The sequence below is a fragment of the Xenopus laevis genome, chromosome 2S, assembly GCF_017654675.1.
Source record: "Xenopus laevis strain J_2021 chromosome 2S, Xenopus_laevis_v10.1, whole genome shotgun sequence".
NCBI classification, from domain to species: domain Eukaryota; kingdom Metazoa; phylum Chordata; class Amphibia; order Anura; family Pipidae; genus Xenopus; species Xenopus laevis.
This window is the reverse complement of record NC_054374.1, coordinates 145,661,510-145,678,924: the sequence shown is the minus strand read 5'-3', so window position 1 is coordinate 145,678,924 and position 17,415 is coordinate 145,661,510. Positions and strand designations below refer to the sequence as shown.

The 17,415-nt window shown below is 39.9% G+C and overlaps 1 protein-coding gene across 1 annotated transcript in view; it reads right to left on the bottom strand.

Annotated features, from left to right (window-relative positions):
* The window catches only part of rxfp2.S (relaxin family peptide receptor 2 S homeolog), a 144,638-nt gene that overhangs the window by 75,195 nt on the left and 52,028 nt on the right, over window positions 1–17,415 (bottom strand). The window contains exon 2 of the mRNA XM_041584757.1: window positions 3,070–3,198. Coding sequence (XP_041440691.1) covers window positions 3,070–3,198 — 129 coding nt within the window. The remainder of the gene's footprint in view (window positions 1–3,069; window positions 3,199–17,415) is intronic.

Here is a 17,415-nt window from a genome sequence, read left to right as displayed (position 1 = left end):
CAGATGGGTACAGCCACTTACTATTATGACTTTTTATCCTATTAAGGGAGTTAAAGGGCATGTAAAGGCAAAAAAATAAAATCCAATTTTTACTTTCTTTAATGAAAAAGAAACCTATGTTCAATATACTTTAATTAAAAAACGTTTTTATAAGAAACCTGACTGTATGCAGTGAAATTCTCCCTTCATTTACTGCTGTGGATAGGAATTGTCAGATGGTCCCTAACTGCTCTGCAAGGAAACAATCATACTTATGAACAGCAGGGGAGCCCCCACCTTACTTCCCAGCCATGCAGAACTCAAGCAGCTTTGTTTGTTTCCCTGTAGAGCAATCAGGGTCAGACTGGGGGGCTTGGGGTCCACCGGGGCTACTGGACCCGGGCCCCCCTCCGGCATCCCCTGCCGCTCCAGTGCTGGGTGTGTGCGTGTGCAGCAGTGAGCATGTGCGAAGCGCCACGTCAGTGAGCATGTGCGAAGCGCCACGTAAGTGCGCATGCGCAACGCTAGTGTGCACGCACGGAATTTGATTTTATTGGACAAAGTGGGGTCGCGCACCACTGAGTCCGATACTGAGAGCAATTGGCAACTGTGTAGAGATTTGTATTGGCTTGTGGTGCAGTAAGTTCATGTTTATGTTTAGTATACAAAATACAGCATTTCTAGCCTTATTCTATTTTAGACTTTGCTTCCCCTTTAAATAGACCCCTGCTCTATTGCAGTTTATTTTAGCCTGATTAAGTGTATTAATAAATATGTATGCTCCTTTTTATGTACAGATTGTTTTAGTGTGTTGGCATTAGTATTTAGTACAATGATGTCATATACTGAACTCAAACAGTTGTGTCATTTTTCTCAATATCTTTTTGTCATGTTTGTTATACTATTACAATAGACATGGTCACCACTAGCCCAGAATATTCTTAAATATTTTCAGCATTAGAAGTACCTTACAGTGTTTATTTGCCTGTTCCAACATGCATAATTCCCTTTCGCAGTAATAAAAAAATTGATTTCTCTAGAGAACATGTTACTGATCTATTTTCCTTGAAGCTCACTTCATTTAATTCTTACTGCATTTGCAATTTATTTCCACAAGGCAGGGCTCCTACTGAAAGACAGCAGATAGCAAGGCGCTCATGATGTAAGTAGAGCGAAGGTATTGGTGTAAGTAGAGCAAACACTTAGGGGCCGATTCACTAACTTCGAGTGAAGGATTCGAAGTAAAAAAACTTCGAATTTCGAAAGTGGTTTTTGGGCTACTTCGACCATCGAATGGGCTACTACGACCTTCGACTACGACTACGACTTTGAATCGAACTATTGGAACTAAAAATCGTTCGACCATTCGATAGTCGAAGTACTGTCTCTTTAAGAAAAAACTTCGACCCCCTAGTTCGCCATCTAAAAGCTACCGAACTCAATGTTAGCCTATGGGGAAGGTCCCCATAGGCTTGGCTAACTTTTTATGATCGAAGGATATTCCTTTGATCGTTGGATTAAAATCCTTTGAATCGTTCGATTTGAAGGATTTTATCGTTCCATCGAAGGAATAATCCTTCGATCGCACTATTTGCGCTAAAATCCTTCGACTTCGATATTCGAAGTCGAAGGATTTTAATTCCCAGTCGAATATCGAGGGTTAATTAACCCTCGATATTCGGCCCCTTGAAGAAACAAACAAACAAACAAGTGTGGCAATTGCAGCAAGGAGAAACATCAAAAACCCCGACCCAAAAAAGTTACTGTTTAATGAATCAGCCCCTAAGTATAAACACATGTTTACATGAGGAAGTGCTGTATATGTGATTTCCCCAAAAACCTACCTGCTCAACTAGGAGCACCCAATGCTGCAGTTAACTGAAAACTGTCAGCATCCCTATACAGATAAATGGTTATACATTGCCAAAGTACTTATGCCCCAGTGGGCCAGTTGCACAATAAGAACATACAGTTGATCCAATGGACTACAGTGACTGGCTAAACAAGTAATACAGACAGTTATGGGATCTACTTTATTACACAATGACTTTGATTCTTACTAAGGAACCCTAATTCACATTGGCCCCACTCATAAAGCACCCCACTCAAGACACGTGGAGGTCAGCTATGCACATGCTTTATTTAGATATGTTTATTAGAACAATGAACAGTTTCATTTGACATTGAATTTTAGAAAATAACAAGAACAGCTAGTTATTGAACAGACAACCATTATACAACCATTTAGGGGCACATTTACTATGGGTCGAATATCGAGGGTTAATTAACCCTCGATATTCGACCATCGAAGTTAAATACTTCGAATATCGAAGTTGAAGGATTTACTGAAATTCGTTCGGCCGACGATCGAAGGAAAAATCGTTCGATCGAACGATTAAATTCTTCGAATCGAAGGATTTTAATCCATCGATCGAACGATTTTCCTTCAATCAGAAATTGCTAGGAAACATTGGTGCTCGGTAGGTTTTAGGTGGCGAAGTAGGTTGTCGAAGTTTTTTTTAAAGAGACAGTACTTCGACTATCGAGTGGTCGAATAGTCGCACGATTTTTAATTCAAATCGTACGATTCGAAGTCGAAGTCGTAGTCGAAGGTTGAAGTAGCCAATTTGATGGTCAAAGTAGCCAAAAAAATACTTCGAAATTAAAAGTATTTTTTATTCTAATCCTTCACTAGAGCTAAGTAAATGTGCCCCTAAGTGTAAAGACAAGGATAGAGTATGCTGTAAAAATGGCCCATTCTTAATTAAACATGAACATATTTATTAGTTGACCTTCTCCTAGATCTCTCCTTCTCCTAGACGAAAGAGTCATTGAATAATTATACTTTATGTTCTTAGTTTCTTAACTGAAACACAATGATTCTGGTTAGCCTAAAAGTGCTGTGTCTGGCCTACAGCTAAAATGTGCTTAAACCAACCCTCACGTCCAATTACAAAATATTTTTTAAATAGTTTACTTTTTCAGAATCATTGAATCAAAACTGTCTTTTGGGATTAACAGCTTTTATTTATCTTGTTCTTGTTTGCAAACACACATGACATTCTTTGTGGCTAAAAGCATAAAACTTACCACAATACTCCTCATCTGCCCCATTCTCACAGTCTTTTACACCATCACAGTGAAATGTCCTTGGGAGGCATAAAGTTAGATTTCCACAGGGGAAAAACCCCATTCTGCATTCAGTATCAGTAATGGAATCTATATTAGGGAGAAGAAGCCATAATATAGGATTAATAAATAGCCCATATTTAACATATTTTCATGCAGTACTGTATAGGTATTAGTTTATGCTCTTTAGAGGCTAGGGACATATTTAGAGGGCTCGGTTACTGTATGTTAGCATTGACTGTTTTATGTCAGCCATACCCCCAGTAGAAAGGTTCCAAAACCTTTTATTATTATCAATTGCTGTAATTCATTAATTGGTAAAATATAATCATTGCACCAAAATAAAAACTATCTAGTTTAAAGGGATACTGTCATGGGAAAAACATTTTTTCCAAAATGAATCAGTTAATAGTGCTGCTCCAGCAGAATTCTGCACTGAAATCCATTTCTCAAAAGAGCAAACAGATTTTTTATATTCAATTTTGAAATCTGACATGGGGCTAGACATATTGTCAATTTCCCAGCTGCCCCAAGTCATGTGACTTGTGCTCTGATAAACTTCAATCACTCTTTACTGCTGTACTGCAAGTTGGAGTGATATCACCCCCTCGCTTTTCCCCCCCAGCTGCCAAACAAAAGAACAATGGGAAGGTAACCAGATAACAGCTCCCTAACACAAGATAACAGCTGCCTGGTAGATATAAGAACAACACTCATTAGTAAAAACCCATGTCTCACTGAGACACATTCAGTTACATTGAGAAGAAAAAACAGCAGCCTGCCAGAAAGCATTTCTCTCCTAAAGTGCAGGCACAAGTCACATGACCAGGGGCAGCTGGGAAATTGACAAAATGTATAGCCCCATGTCAGATTTCAAAATTGAATATAAAAAAATCTGTTTACTCTTTTGAGAAATGGATTTCAGTGCAGAATTCTGCTGGAGCAGCACTATTAACTGATTAATTTTGAAAAAAAAATTTTTTCCCATGACAGTATCCCTTTAAGTAATTCTAAAACAACTGGACTTGCTGATTAATCATTGAAAACATTTCACTACTCATCCGAGCAGCTTCTTCAGTTCAACTGACTGGTGTGGGAAATCCTCGGCATATAAACTCTTCCACAAATTCAATCACAATGGCCCATTGTAACTCTTCAGAGAGGTGACATCTGAAACTCACACAGGTGTGATTCTGTGAGGTTACTGTGATAGGATTACCAAGGTATCATGCAACTCCTAGAAACAGATGTTACTTGTGAGTTCCCACACCAGTCAGTTGAACTGAAGAAGCTGCTCGGATGAGTAGTGAAACGTCTTCAATGATTACTCAGCGAGTCCAGTGGTTTTAGAATTACTTGTACTAGATATACCATGACCTGGATGAATGAAAATCTTCATAGTCAAAATAAAAACTATAAATGATATATTGTCATGATAAAGTCAGTTTACAAAACACATGCAAACTGATGTGTATTAGGGATGTCGCGGACTGTTCGCCCGCGAACTAATTCGCGCGAACATCGACTATTCGCGTTCGGCGAATGTTCGCGAACGTCGCGCGACGTTCGCCAATTTGGGTTCGCCTTAGCTGGCGCTTATTTTTGCCCTCTCACCCCAGACCAGCAGATACATGGCAGCCAATCAGGAAGCTCTCCCTCCTGGACCACCCCCACACCCCCTGGACCACTCCCCTTCCATATATAAACTGAAGCCCTGCAGCGTTTTTTCATTCTGCCTGTGTGTGCTTGGAAGAGCTAGTGTAGGGAGAGAGCTGTTAGTGATTTGAGGGACAGTTGATAGTAACTTTGCTGGCTAGTAATCTACTTGATACTGCTCTGTATTGTAGGGACAGAACTCTGCAGGGATTTGAGGGACATTTTAGGTTAGGTAGCTTTGCTGGCTAGTAATCTACCTTCTACTGCAGTGCTCTGTATGTAGCTGCTGTGGGCAGCTGTCCTGCTGCTGATCTCTCATCTGCATCTGTTCTTCAAACAACTGCCACCTAGCTGTCTAAATATCAATAATAATACCGTCTCCAGAAACACCTCCCGAGTGACGTTTTTCAAGCAGCAATAATATATTCCGTATCCAACGGCTGTAGTGTATACGTTGACCTTGCAGGCATTATTTGCCCAGTCTTTAACCAAGTGCCACCTAGCTGTGTGAGCTTTTTCACATTCCGTGTCCAGAAACATCACCTGAGTGACGTAGTGTGATTTCTGCCCTTTACAGCACAAAACGCAGCGCTGTGTCAACAATGGATTTTTCAGATACATTTTTGCCCTTGATCCCCCTCTGGCATGCCACTGTCCAGGTCGTTGCACCCTTTAAACAACTTTAAAATCATTTTTCTGGCCAGAAATGTCTTTTCTAGCTTTTAAAATTCGCCTTCCCATTGAAGTCTATGGGGTTCGCGACGTTCGCGAACTATTCGCATGTTTTGTCGCAAGTTCGCGAATATGTTCGCGAACATTTTTTCCGCCGTTCGCTACATCCCTAATGTGTATCACAAAAGAGTATTCAGCCTGAGAGTCCTATTTGGATAGATTGCTAAATTGCTTGTTTCCGCCAGATGATTAGAATGCAGTTGCAGTTTTGAGGTTTCAGTAATTATACTGCATTACTTATTGCCATTCTCTGAGTGCTGATTTATGTTAACTAGATTAAATATCATTTCAGCTTGGATGTTTATGAACAGTACTTATATCCTCTCTTCCTTGACCTTGGCTCAGTATTTATGGGCATTGTCACTGTGACCTCCTGTATTCCAAGCTGCAACCGCGCTGAATTACGATTTTCATGAACAATTCTTCAATGTGATCATAAATTTGCTTAAGGAAAAAAATGAGAAGTAGGAAAAGCAATACAATTATAGTATAAATTGTAACCAACTAAAGTAAAACCCTGAAACTTTCTATCTTCAAATGTTAGACCCAATGCCTCTTATATGATCAGATGCTGACTGAATATATTTAGTGTATTATGTGCTGGTATTTATAGTCGTGACATTATGAAAGGTCAGAAATACTATATCCTGAAAGGCTACTGTTTATTATTATAATTTTGTTATAATGCTGTGTCCTGCTACACTGTATAGATCAAGGGAATGAAGGGTCATATCCTCCTTCTGGTCCAGTCTGCAACCCTTTGTTAATAATAATAATAATAATAATAATAATAATTATAATCATAATTATAATAATAATGCTTTTAAATTTCATATTATACTTTTATTAATACATGTTATTATTTTTTGAATATTCATATATATTTTGTTAATTATTATTAATTGCTGAATCATTTTTTCTAATTATGATGATGAAATTCATCATTCAACATTTTCTTTCATATACTTTTCAGAAATAATAGGGGTGAGAATACCACTCTTCAAAAAAATGGAAAACTGAGGGGTCCTGATTAAAGCAAGTAAACTTCTAATTGATGTTTGACTTCTCAAACCTCAGGTGTCTCTGGGTTCTGTATTTTTCACACTGTTTTCCCTGTATACGCTCTTTTTAGGAGACCTTAGGCACCATTTGCAAACTCCAAGTCAGTGTGCAAGAGCAGAATTGCTGGAGATCTCTGTGCTCTCACCTGTGGTTACCCCAATGAATTCACCTTATACCCAGTTTTTATATTCACTGTGTGGTGAAGACCAAAGCCAGACTGGTGGAAGAAGTGCTTGCTGAATAAGCACAAAGGAGTCTGAGTAACTGATTCATCTTTTTCTCTTTTGGCCTTAAATATCACTTGTATGTACCTAACCAACAGATTAGAGGCTATGATCATATGCACGCCCTAACAGGAGACCCATGGCAACATATTGAGAATCACTTCACGACCCCCCTACGGATAGACTATCTATTCTGGATACCCAAGGTAGCGAGAAATATCCCCATAAATCTCTTACCCCCATCTCTGCAAGCCCTGGACCTATGGGACTTAATAGCTGTCAAGATGAAACTAAGCATACCTTACACTAAGTACAGAACTATCTTCTATATAAAGGGCTTTCCACCGGACAGCAACCCAATAGACTTTAAACCATGGGTAGATACAGATAGATGACGTGGTATGGTGGCTTATCAATATTATGATCATAACTTTGTAACAAAAAAACCCTGTTTCAAAATTACATGCACTGGCATATTTACTTGAATTACTTAGACAGGGCTTTATACTTTTTGAAATTGGCCTCAGGTGTGCATCCACAACCCCCCCATATTTAGATGCAGATAGATGCTCACCCTTGCAGCCTTTCACCCACATCTGAACACTATATAATTCCAACAATGCAAGTAGAAACACTACATCCCATAAACACAATTCTTTCGATACCTACAAATTAGACATTATGTTGATGCCAAGACTAAAACCCAAACGATTCAGACTCCTACCGACACATTTAATCTTGCTGCCATATAGCCGCCTGACATCAGATAACACTGACATACTATACATAAGCCCTACAAGACAAAATTGGCAGAAGACCTAAACCTCACAATATCCAAAAAGACCTGGACATACATGTGGGAGATGGTCAAAAAAACCTCAGTTTGTGCAGTCTCTAATGAAAGAGCATACAAAATCATGTTTCGATGGTACTACACTCCTACACATAAGCAGGCTCAGTGGTAACCCAGACCATTCCAACTGCTTTAGAGGGAGTTGGGAGAGAGGGACCTTCTTGCACACATGGTAGAGGTGCACAGTAGCTCAGGAATTCTGGAAGATGGTGGCGACTCTGCTCTCATTTTTTTTTAGGCATGAAAATAGGCTCTAAACAATCACAAAAACTTGCCGCACACACCCTAACAGCAGCAAGATCTCTACTAGCAGCAAACTGGAAACAATCACAAATCCCAGGATGACAAACATTGATATCCAAGGTGAACTGGATCAGGGCGATGCACTCAATATGAAATAAACTCCTGGACAGGAGCAACGAGGGGGGAGCTGGAGTATCCTTGGGCCCAATACCTGGAAGGTCATCAACATGGGACTAATGCCAACACAAGTGGCACTGTATAGGAAGCGAAGCTGACACCTAGCCTCATGGCAGAAGTGTAGTAGAAGGAAACACACTTACTTACTTAATTCCCCTTCTTCTTTCTCCCTTCACCCCCCCCCCCCTTTGGCTATCTCCTCCATCCCTCCCTCAAGCAGCTGTATGGAAACAAAAAAGGTACAAGCTAACTAAAGAGGTCATACACTAGTGACCTTTTAATAATCCAAGCATAAAGATACACAGAGTAACCTACCAAAGACACTCAAGATTTTATGTAAAGTTGTACTTAAACTGTTAAATTTTTACAATGAAAATTAATAAAATGAAAAAAAATAAATAATAAAAAAATATCACTTGTATGCAGATGACATCCATATTTTATCACCCCTTCATTAACCATCTAGAATTAGTTCTCTGCTTCTGAGCTATCTTTTCATTGGTGAATGAATACTACCTCAAACTGAACCTAGATAAAACAGAGTGCATTGTCTTTCCACACAAGTGTGGCCCTCCTCCTTTTACTGTTACTACTGATGGCATAGTAACATAGTAACATAGTAAGTAAGGTTGAAAAAAGACACATGTCCATCGAGTTCAACCTTTTTTTTAATTTTTTTTTTTATAATTATTATTATTAACTACCTATCTGCCAGTTGATCCAGAGGAAGGCAAAAAAAAAAAAACCCATCTGAAGCCTCTCCAATTTGCCTCAGAGGGGGAAAAATTCCTTCCTGACTCCAAAATGGCAATCGGACTAGTCCCTGGATCAACTTGTACTATGAGCTATTTCCCATAACCCTGTATTCCCTCACTTGCTAAAAAGCCATCCAACCCCTTCTTAAAGGGGAAGGAAACCTAGTCGGCGCAAACCCCCCACCCCCCTCCCGTTTGTTGCCCACCCTCCATCCTGGCAAATGCCCCTAACTTGTTACTTACCCTTCTGCGCAGGTCCAGTCCAGGGAGTTCACAGACGACATCTTCTTCCACGCGATCTTCTTCCTGCTTTGAACGGCGCATGTGCAGTAGGATCATTTCGCTGGTACGATCTACTGCGCATGCGCGTGACTTTTGGCGCATGCGCAGTAGATCCGTACCGGCGAAATGATCCTACTGCGCATGCTCCAAAACGCCGTTCACAGCAGGAAGAAGATCGCGTGGAAGAAGATGTCGTCTGTGAACTCCCTGGACTGGACCTGCGCAGAAGGGTAAGTAACAAGTTAGGGGCATTTGCCCAGTGGGAGGGGTAGGCCAGGGGGGAGGAGGGAGGGTGGGCAACAAACGGCTGGGGGGGTGGGGGGTTTGCGCTGACTAGGTTTCCTTCCCCTTTAAAGCTATCTAATGTATCAGCCTGTACAACTGATTCAGGGAGAGAATTCTACATCTTCACAGCTCTCACTGTAAAAAACCCCTTCCGAATATTTAGACAAAACCTCTTTTCTTCTAAATGGAATGGGTGACCTTGTGTCAGCTGGAAAGACCTACTGGTAAATAAATCATTAGAGAGATTATTATATGATCCCCTTATATATTTATACATAGTTATCATATCACCCCTTAAGCGCCTCTTCTCCAGTGTGAAAACCCCCAATTTGGCCAGTCTTTCCTCATAGCTAAGATTTTCCATACCTTTTACCAGCTTAGTTGCCCTTCTCTGTACCCTCTCTAATACAATAATGTCCTGTTTGAGTGATGGAGACCAAAACTGTACGGCATGACCTTATTGATTTGGCATGATGGATCCCTATCCTTCCAAAATTATTTTAATGTCACTTCCATAAACCTGCTACTTTTTTCTTTGTAATATAAATTGCCAAGATACACCTCTAACTTTCTCAGGCAACTGATTTGACTATTTAACTTCTAATCATTGAAAGGCAGTATATGCAATCTCAGAGTCAACACCGCCAATTTATTGTAGCTACAAAGACGGGTTATATGTGCCACCATGGGAGTTTTAAGGTACAACTAATCTTGGTCATTTGGGTTAGTGTATGTGGGCATTACAGAAAATTATAACTTGAGAATATTGTCCATAACGGGCACTTTTCTGCACCACACATCGGTTGAACCATTAAATAAGCCTCCCTTATGTGCAAAAATATGCTAGGATGGCGACTCAATATTATCAAAAACATAGAATTAGGTTTCAAAAAACCTCAAGAACTGAAGTATGAAACCAAAATAAAGTCTGACGCTGGATCAGGACCTTACCAGCTTTACCTATGATCTTCTCCAGCCTTGGTTGTCATCATCTGCCTGTAACAGGTAACCTTCCTTTTAGTTAATGGTAGAACTAACAAAAAAAAGTTGCAACCCTTTGATTGCCATACACCAAGCACTTGCACAGAGAGGCAAACTCACTGACACCAGGATGCCCAGAAGTTAATACCTGACTTGAATGATGCACAAGTAAGGGTCATACATGGGAAAACCATGGGGACACCCAGAAACCACTCAAATGCATGTACTTTAGCTTGCAATTCATACACAACTATACTTGTGCTCTATTCTGCACAATAGTAAAAATGTTATCTTAAAATTATTGCCATTGGCCCATTACTAACCAGGCAAACCAGATTCTAGAGATGACCATGAATGAAATGTGTGCCAAAGAATATTAGACTAGAAAAAGCCTCTCTAGCTGTATGACATAATATGGACCAACAATGGTCCTTTGCAGATGTCAGATCTTGAGTAAATTTCAAATTTCAGATAAAAAACAAAATAAACAAACACTGACATTACGGAGCAGATTTATCAAGGGTCGAAGTGAATACGAGGGAATTTTCGAAGTTAAAAAATGTCAAAATTCGAAGTAATTTTTTGGATACTTCGACCATCGAATATGATATACTACGACTTCGAATTCGATTCGAAGTAAAATCATTCGAATATTCGACCATTCAATAATCAAAGTACTGTCTCTTTAAAAAAACTTAGACTTCGACTTCAATACTTCGCCAAATTAAACCTGCCGAAGTGCTATGTTTGCCTATGGGGACCTTCTAGAGCAGTTGTCTAAGTCTTTAGAGGTCGAAGGAAAATCCTTTGATCAATCGCTGAAATTGTTTGAAATGTTCGATTCAATGATTTAATTGTACAATCGAACAATTTTACTTCGCCAAATTCGTTAAAAAATCCTTCGGCTTCGATATTCGAAGTCGAAGTATTTTAAGTCGATGGTCGAATTTCGAAGTGTTTTTTACTTCGAAATTCGACCCTTGATAAATCTGCCCCTACCTGTATACTTTAATAAAAGATATTGCTGTAAACGATCCTGTCTTAGAGTCTGTTGTCATCAGTCTTCAATAGCAGCTAATATAAAGCAGCGTGAATTCCTGTGCCTGTAAATGTTTTGTTTTGGGGGGGGGGATTCTACTGCTATAACTGAAGGTCATTTGGAAAAGACTGGACTCATTTTATTATTCTGTACTTCTGTTATTTGTTAGTTAAGAAGATATCTAGACAGATTATCCATTGCAATTGCACCCCCTCCATGCTGAGACCCTTGATATATATCATGCTTGAGAAAGGCTTAAGGTCGTGTGTGTGTATGAGTAAACTCCTACAAGTGAGCTCATGTTCTCTGTAGTTTTACTGATTCCATATGCATGATATATAATGCATGTCAAACTAGCCTGCTGGGATGAAAACAGATGGGCCCCAGCCTTTATGGGACGCTAGGCACAGGGAAGAGGGTTTGCATGGAGGGTCCTTAAAGGAGAACTAAAACCTAACTAAAGAATTAGGCTAGAAATGTTGTACATTATGTTTTGTGCTTCTGTACCAGCCCAAGGCAACCACAGCCCTTTAGTAGTAAAGATCTGTGTCTCCAAAGATGCCCCAGTAGCTCCCCATCTTCTTTTCTGCTGATTCACTGCACATGCTCTGTGCTGCTGTCACTTACTGAGCTTAGGGACCCACTCACAATATACAGTACTGAATGCATATAATATAAATGTAACAATATATGGCTGATTTGTACATAATTGTAATTATTGGTACATGGCAGCTCAAAAACCAACAAGTTGGTTAGCCTGAGCATGTGAGTGTCACAGACACTTTCCAAGATGGTGACCCCCTGTGACAAGTTTGAAGTCCTGGATCATTGCTGCTATTGACAAGCTGAAACTTTAGGCTGGTGCAATAAGTTTGGTGTATAAAATATGGCATTTTTAGCCTTGTTCATTTTTTGGTTAACATCTTAAAACTAAAGACAATATAATGTAGTGTGGCACTGCACCGGCAAAATTAGTGTGTTTGCTTCAGAAACACTACTATAGTTTATATAAACAAGCTGCTATGTAGACATGGGGGCAGCCATTCAAGAACAGGACACACAGTAGAAGCAAAAACACCAGTTTTTCCAGTGCAGCACAACAGTATATTATATTTTGATTACTTTAGGACACTTTCATTTTTTTGGTATAACTGGGGTCTAAAACCCCAGTCCTGAATACATTTGCTTCCACGCAATTATCTGATATGCAGTTCAAATCATGACAAATTAGTCCTGCAAGACTTTATTATATAACATAAATCATATAACATTTTGCAGTTCAGTCAAACTGAACCCAGAGTTCAGTCATGAGACTTTAAAGTGATACTGACACTAAAAAACTACTTTTTAAAATATGAATGTACATTAAAAGTTACCTATAGGTCATGTTGATCATTTTTTGCTGAGAGGTTTGTTTTAGTAAATAATTGTTAGTTGACGTTCCTAAACCTGACAGTTTTTCCAACCTGACTGTCCCATCTCAGCCTGTCAGTTAGAGTTTCTAATACTAACGGACTCCTGCTGCACAAATATGGCAGCCCCCTCATAGACGAATACAGGAAGTCAGATGGGTAATGTTAAAGCTTTGAGCAAATACTTTATGGCCAAATTAGTATTAGTAAACAAAGTCAATACAATGATAGATGTAAAAATGGTTTAATTTCTGGTGTTAGTTTCTCTTTAAATCTCTGCACAGATAAAGCTGACAGTTTGTTTACAATTGTTACAATGTTTTAAATTCTACTTCAATGAGAATACAGGTATTGGATCTGATATCTGGAAACCTGTTATCCAGAAAGCTCTGAATTACAGAAAGGTAATTTCCCATTAACTCCATTTTATCCAAATAATCAAGTCCATTTTATCCAAATAATCAAGTTTTTTTTTTTATAAATTATTTCCTTTTCTTTGTAATAATAAAAGAGTACCTTGTACTTGATCCAAAATGAGATATACAGTAATTCATCCCCACTATAAGCAAAACCAGCCTATTGGGTGTATTTAATGTTTACATGATTTACTAGTAAACTAAGGGGCAGATTTACTAATGGGCAAAGTGACTAGCGCTGGCAACGATTCGCCAGCATTACCGTATTCAGGGAGTTCGCTGATTTACTAACGGGTGCAGGCTTCACTTCGCTAGTGAAGGAGATAGATGCTAGCAGGGATTCGCACTCTATCGCCAGGCGAATTTTCACTCTGGCGAATGGACGTTAGTCCGCAGATTTACTAAGATGCGGATTTTACTGGATGTTACCTCTTTCGCCAGACTTGCCTTCCCCAGCTCGGACCAGGCGAAGTCCACTAGAGTGGATGGATCTTCCTCAATCCTCTGTTAATTACATCATATTCTTTAGTGGAAAAAGTTTCTAAGTCCCAAAAACGCTGGCGTCTATTCCTTTTTTCAAAGTGAGCCTGCAAAAGTCCTTAAATTTATTTTTTTTTGTAACCGGTTTTTCTTCATACATTTTCTAACATATGGCACATAAACTATACAGTGGGCTTATATGTAGGGCAATATAACAACTTTATTTTCTTTATTAAGGTTCCCTGGGCTTGTGTAATGTAATGTATTTGCTGCAACATATACGTCCATTCAACTTTAAATTTCCCACTTTATGCAAATTAGCCTGAGCGAAGACCTCTAACAAAGTTGCGCTAGATAGAATTGAATGCTAGTGTATCTTCTCTCTGATTTTCTCGCATTGCTGAAGTAATGCAAGCAAAAATTCGCCAGAGTTCGGCGCACTGGATGTAACTTTGCATTTTACTAAATTAGCTTTGTCTGAGCGAATTTTCGTCTGGCAAAGTGTTGCGATGGCTGCAAAGCCGTCGCTGCCAATTTTTCGCCGCTTAGTAAATTTACCCCTTAAGCGATGAAGATCTAAATTATGGAAAGATCACTTTATCCGGAAAACCCAGGTCCCAAACATTCCGGTTAACAGATTCCATATCTGTAAATAAATTTGAATTTGTATTTGAAGGAATCATTTGTAGAGGATTCTGTATTTAGATTTAGGGATGTCGCGGACTGTTCGCCCGCGAACTAATTCGCGCTAACATCGGCCGTTCGCGTCCGCCGAATGTTCGCGAACGTCGCGCGACGTTCGCCAATTTGGGTTCGCCTTAGCTGGCGCTTATTTTTGCCCTCTCACCCCAGACCAGCAGATACATGGCAGCCAATCAGGAAGCTCTCCCTCCTGGACCACCCCCACACCCCCTGGACCACTCCCCTTCCATATATAAACTGAAGCCCTGCAGCGTTTTTTCATTCTGCCTGTGTGTGCTTGGAAGAGCTAGTGTAGGGAGAGAGCTGTTTAGTGATTTGAGGGACAGTTGATAGTAACTTTGCTGGCTAGTAATCTACTTGATACTGCTCTGTATTGTAGGGACAGAACTCTGCAGGGATTTGAGGGACAGTGAGTTTAGGTTAGTTAGCTTTGCTGACTAGTAATCTACCTTCTACTGCAGTGCTCTGTATGTAGCTGCTGTGGGCACTGCTTCTGATCTCATCTGCTGACTGCTGTAATAACCCAATAGTCCTTGTAAGGACTGCTTTTATTTTCTTTTTTGTTTTTTTACTTTGCTACTATAAGAGCCCAGTGCTATTAGTCTAGCTGTGTTGGGGAGTGGGACTGGTGTGCTGCTCCTCCTAGTAGTTCACCACTACCAGCACCAACCAGAGTCAAAATTGTTACAAAGTATCTTATTTGCACCTGTTAGCTGTTCTGAGCTCTCTGCCAAAAGCTAATTAAGTTAGAAACTGTTTTTTTTCTGGCTGTTCAGTGCAGAGAAAAGAGGGACTGGTGTGCTGCTCCTCCTAGTAGTTCACCACCACCAGCACCAACCAGAGTCAAAATTGTTACAAAGTATCTTATTTGCACCTGTTAGCTGTTCTGAGCTCTCTGCCAAAAGCCAATTAAGTTAGAAACAGGTTTTTTTCTGGCTGTTCAGTGCAGAGAAAAGAGGGACTTTCCAGTACAAAAGAGGGACAGGGGGTTGAGTGGTCAAAAGAGGGACAGTTGGGAGGTATGCAAGTGCCACCTAGCTGTGTGAGCTTTTTCACATTCTGTCTAAATAACAATAATAATTCCGTGTCCGTAAACATCACCTGAGTGATGTTTTTACAGCAGCAATAATATATTCCGTATCCACTACTGTATACGTTGCCCTGCAGGCATTGTTTGCCCAGTCTTTAGCCAAGTGCCACCTAGCTGTGTGAGCTTTTTCACATTCCGTGTCCAGAAACATCACCTGAGTGACGTAGTGTGATTTCTGCCCTTTACAGCACAAAACACAGCGCTGTGTCAACAATGTATTTTTCAGATACATTTTTGCCCTTGATCCCCCTCTGGCATGCCACTGTCCAGGTCGTTGCACCCTTTAAACAACTTTAAAATCATTTTTCTGGCCAGAAATGTCTTTTCTAGCTTTTAAAATTCGCCTTCCCATTGAAGTCTATGGGGTTCGCGACGTTCGCGAACCGTTCGCATTTTTGGACGCAAGTTCGCGAATATGTTCGCGAACATTTTTTCCGCCGTTCGCTACATCCCTATTTAGATTCATCCAACAGTTTTGGATTTGCCGCATCCATGCCATTTTATGGTTATCTATGATGGAGAAAAAGTTCCAAAGTTGTCATCCATTGTGAATAATTAGCTATGCCTGGCTTACTGTTTAAATCAAACATCTATAAAATCTATAACATCTACCAGTTTATGGGGTATACAGTATTTATCAAAGTTAGAGATCTCCATAATCCTCTAGAGTGAAATTCCGCCACTCTCCATTCATTTCTATGGGATTTTTAAAAGAATATTTAAAGTGGAAGTTTATACTTTGATAAATACGCCTTTCCAATGAATGGAAATGAATGGGTAGTGGTGGAATTTCACTCTAGAGGATTGTGGCGATCTCTAACTTCACTCTTTGGTAAATATACCCCCAAGTGAGAGGGCAGTCACGCTTTTACATCTTTTTGCAGAGAGATTTCGCTTTCAACTCCCATTGCAACCTTTTACATTTTAAGACAGGGTAAATTAACTCATGACTTTTACAGAGGATTATTTGAAATAATGAAAAACAGATCTATATTTATGTACTGGATAGTAGCTCTCCAAAAGTACAGTGTAATGAGATACCGTCTATATTCGTGCTGCCTCATGTACAAGCCATTAATTCGCAATTCTGCATTTTTCTGAAGTGTCTCAGTCAGCCCCTGCTGTTCCGAGATGATATATGGCAGTACAGCAAAATAGCAGTTAACCACTCAAGTCTGAAAGCACACATTTCTAATGTAACTCTAATTTTATTAATGATTTCTATTTTGAGGGGGTCCTGGTTAAGTCAGTACAGGGAGTCCTAGAGTTACGGACACCAGACTTACATACAACTCCCACTTACAGACGGGGGCTGTTACAGTAACATACTATGGATTACTTGACTTTTATTAGCATTTATCTTTAATAAACCACCTGCCCCAATCCCCTCCCCGGTGTGTGTTCTCTACTGCAGAGCACAGAAAGGTAAAAATAAATACTATGTTAAGACAGACATCTATCTAAGTTGCATTTAATAAGTAAATGTACATGTTTCAACTTACATACAAATTCAACTTAAGAACAAACCTACAGACCCTATCTCGTACTGCCTGTAATGGGTGGTGTATTTTCAATACATACTGAACAGTAAATATTGCCATTGATCAGGCTTTGGAGGCTGTTGAAGTCAGGGGTATCTCTACACTTCTCGTCATTTGAAAGCAGCATGTGCTCTACAGAAATGAGTTGTGAGGACTCACCCTGGTGGTCTAGCGGGCCAGCGTGTGGCTTCATCACTCCTAATGCCGCAAAATTGAAATATTTAAAGGAGCTTTGAGCTCAAACTCATTGCCCCTTTAAATATTTGAATTTTGGCCCACTCGGCGTGATGATGTCACATGCCCGGCGCGTAAACCCGGATGTGAGTGGCCATGCACACCATAGAGAACCGGCGCTTGAAGAGGAAAGATCAACGTGG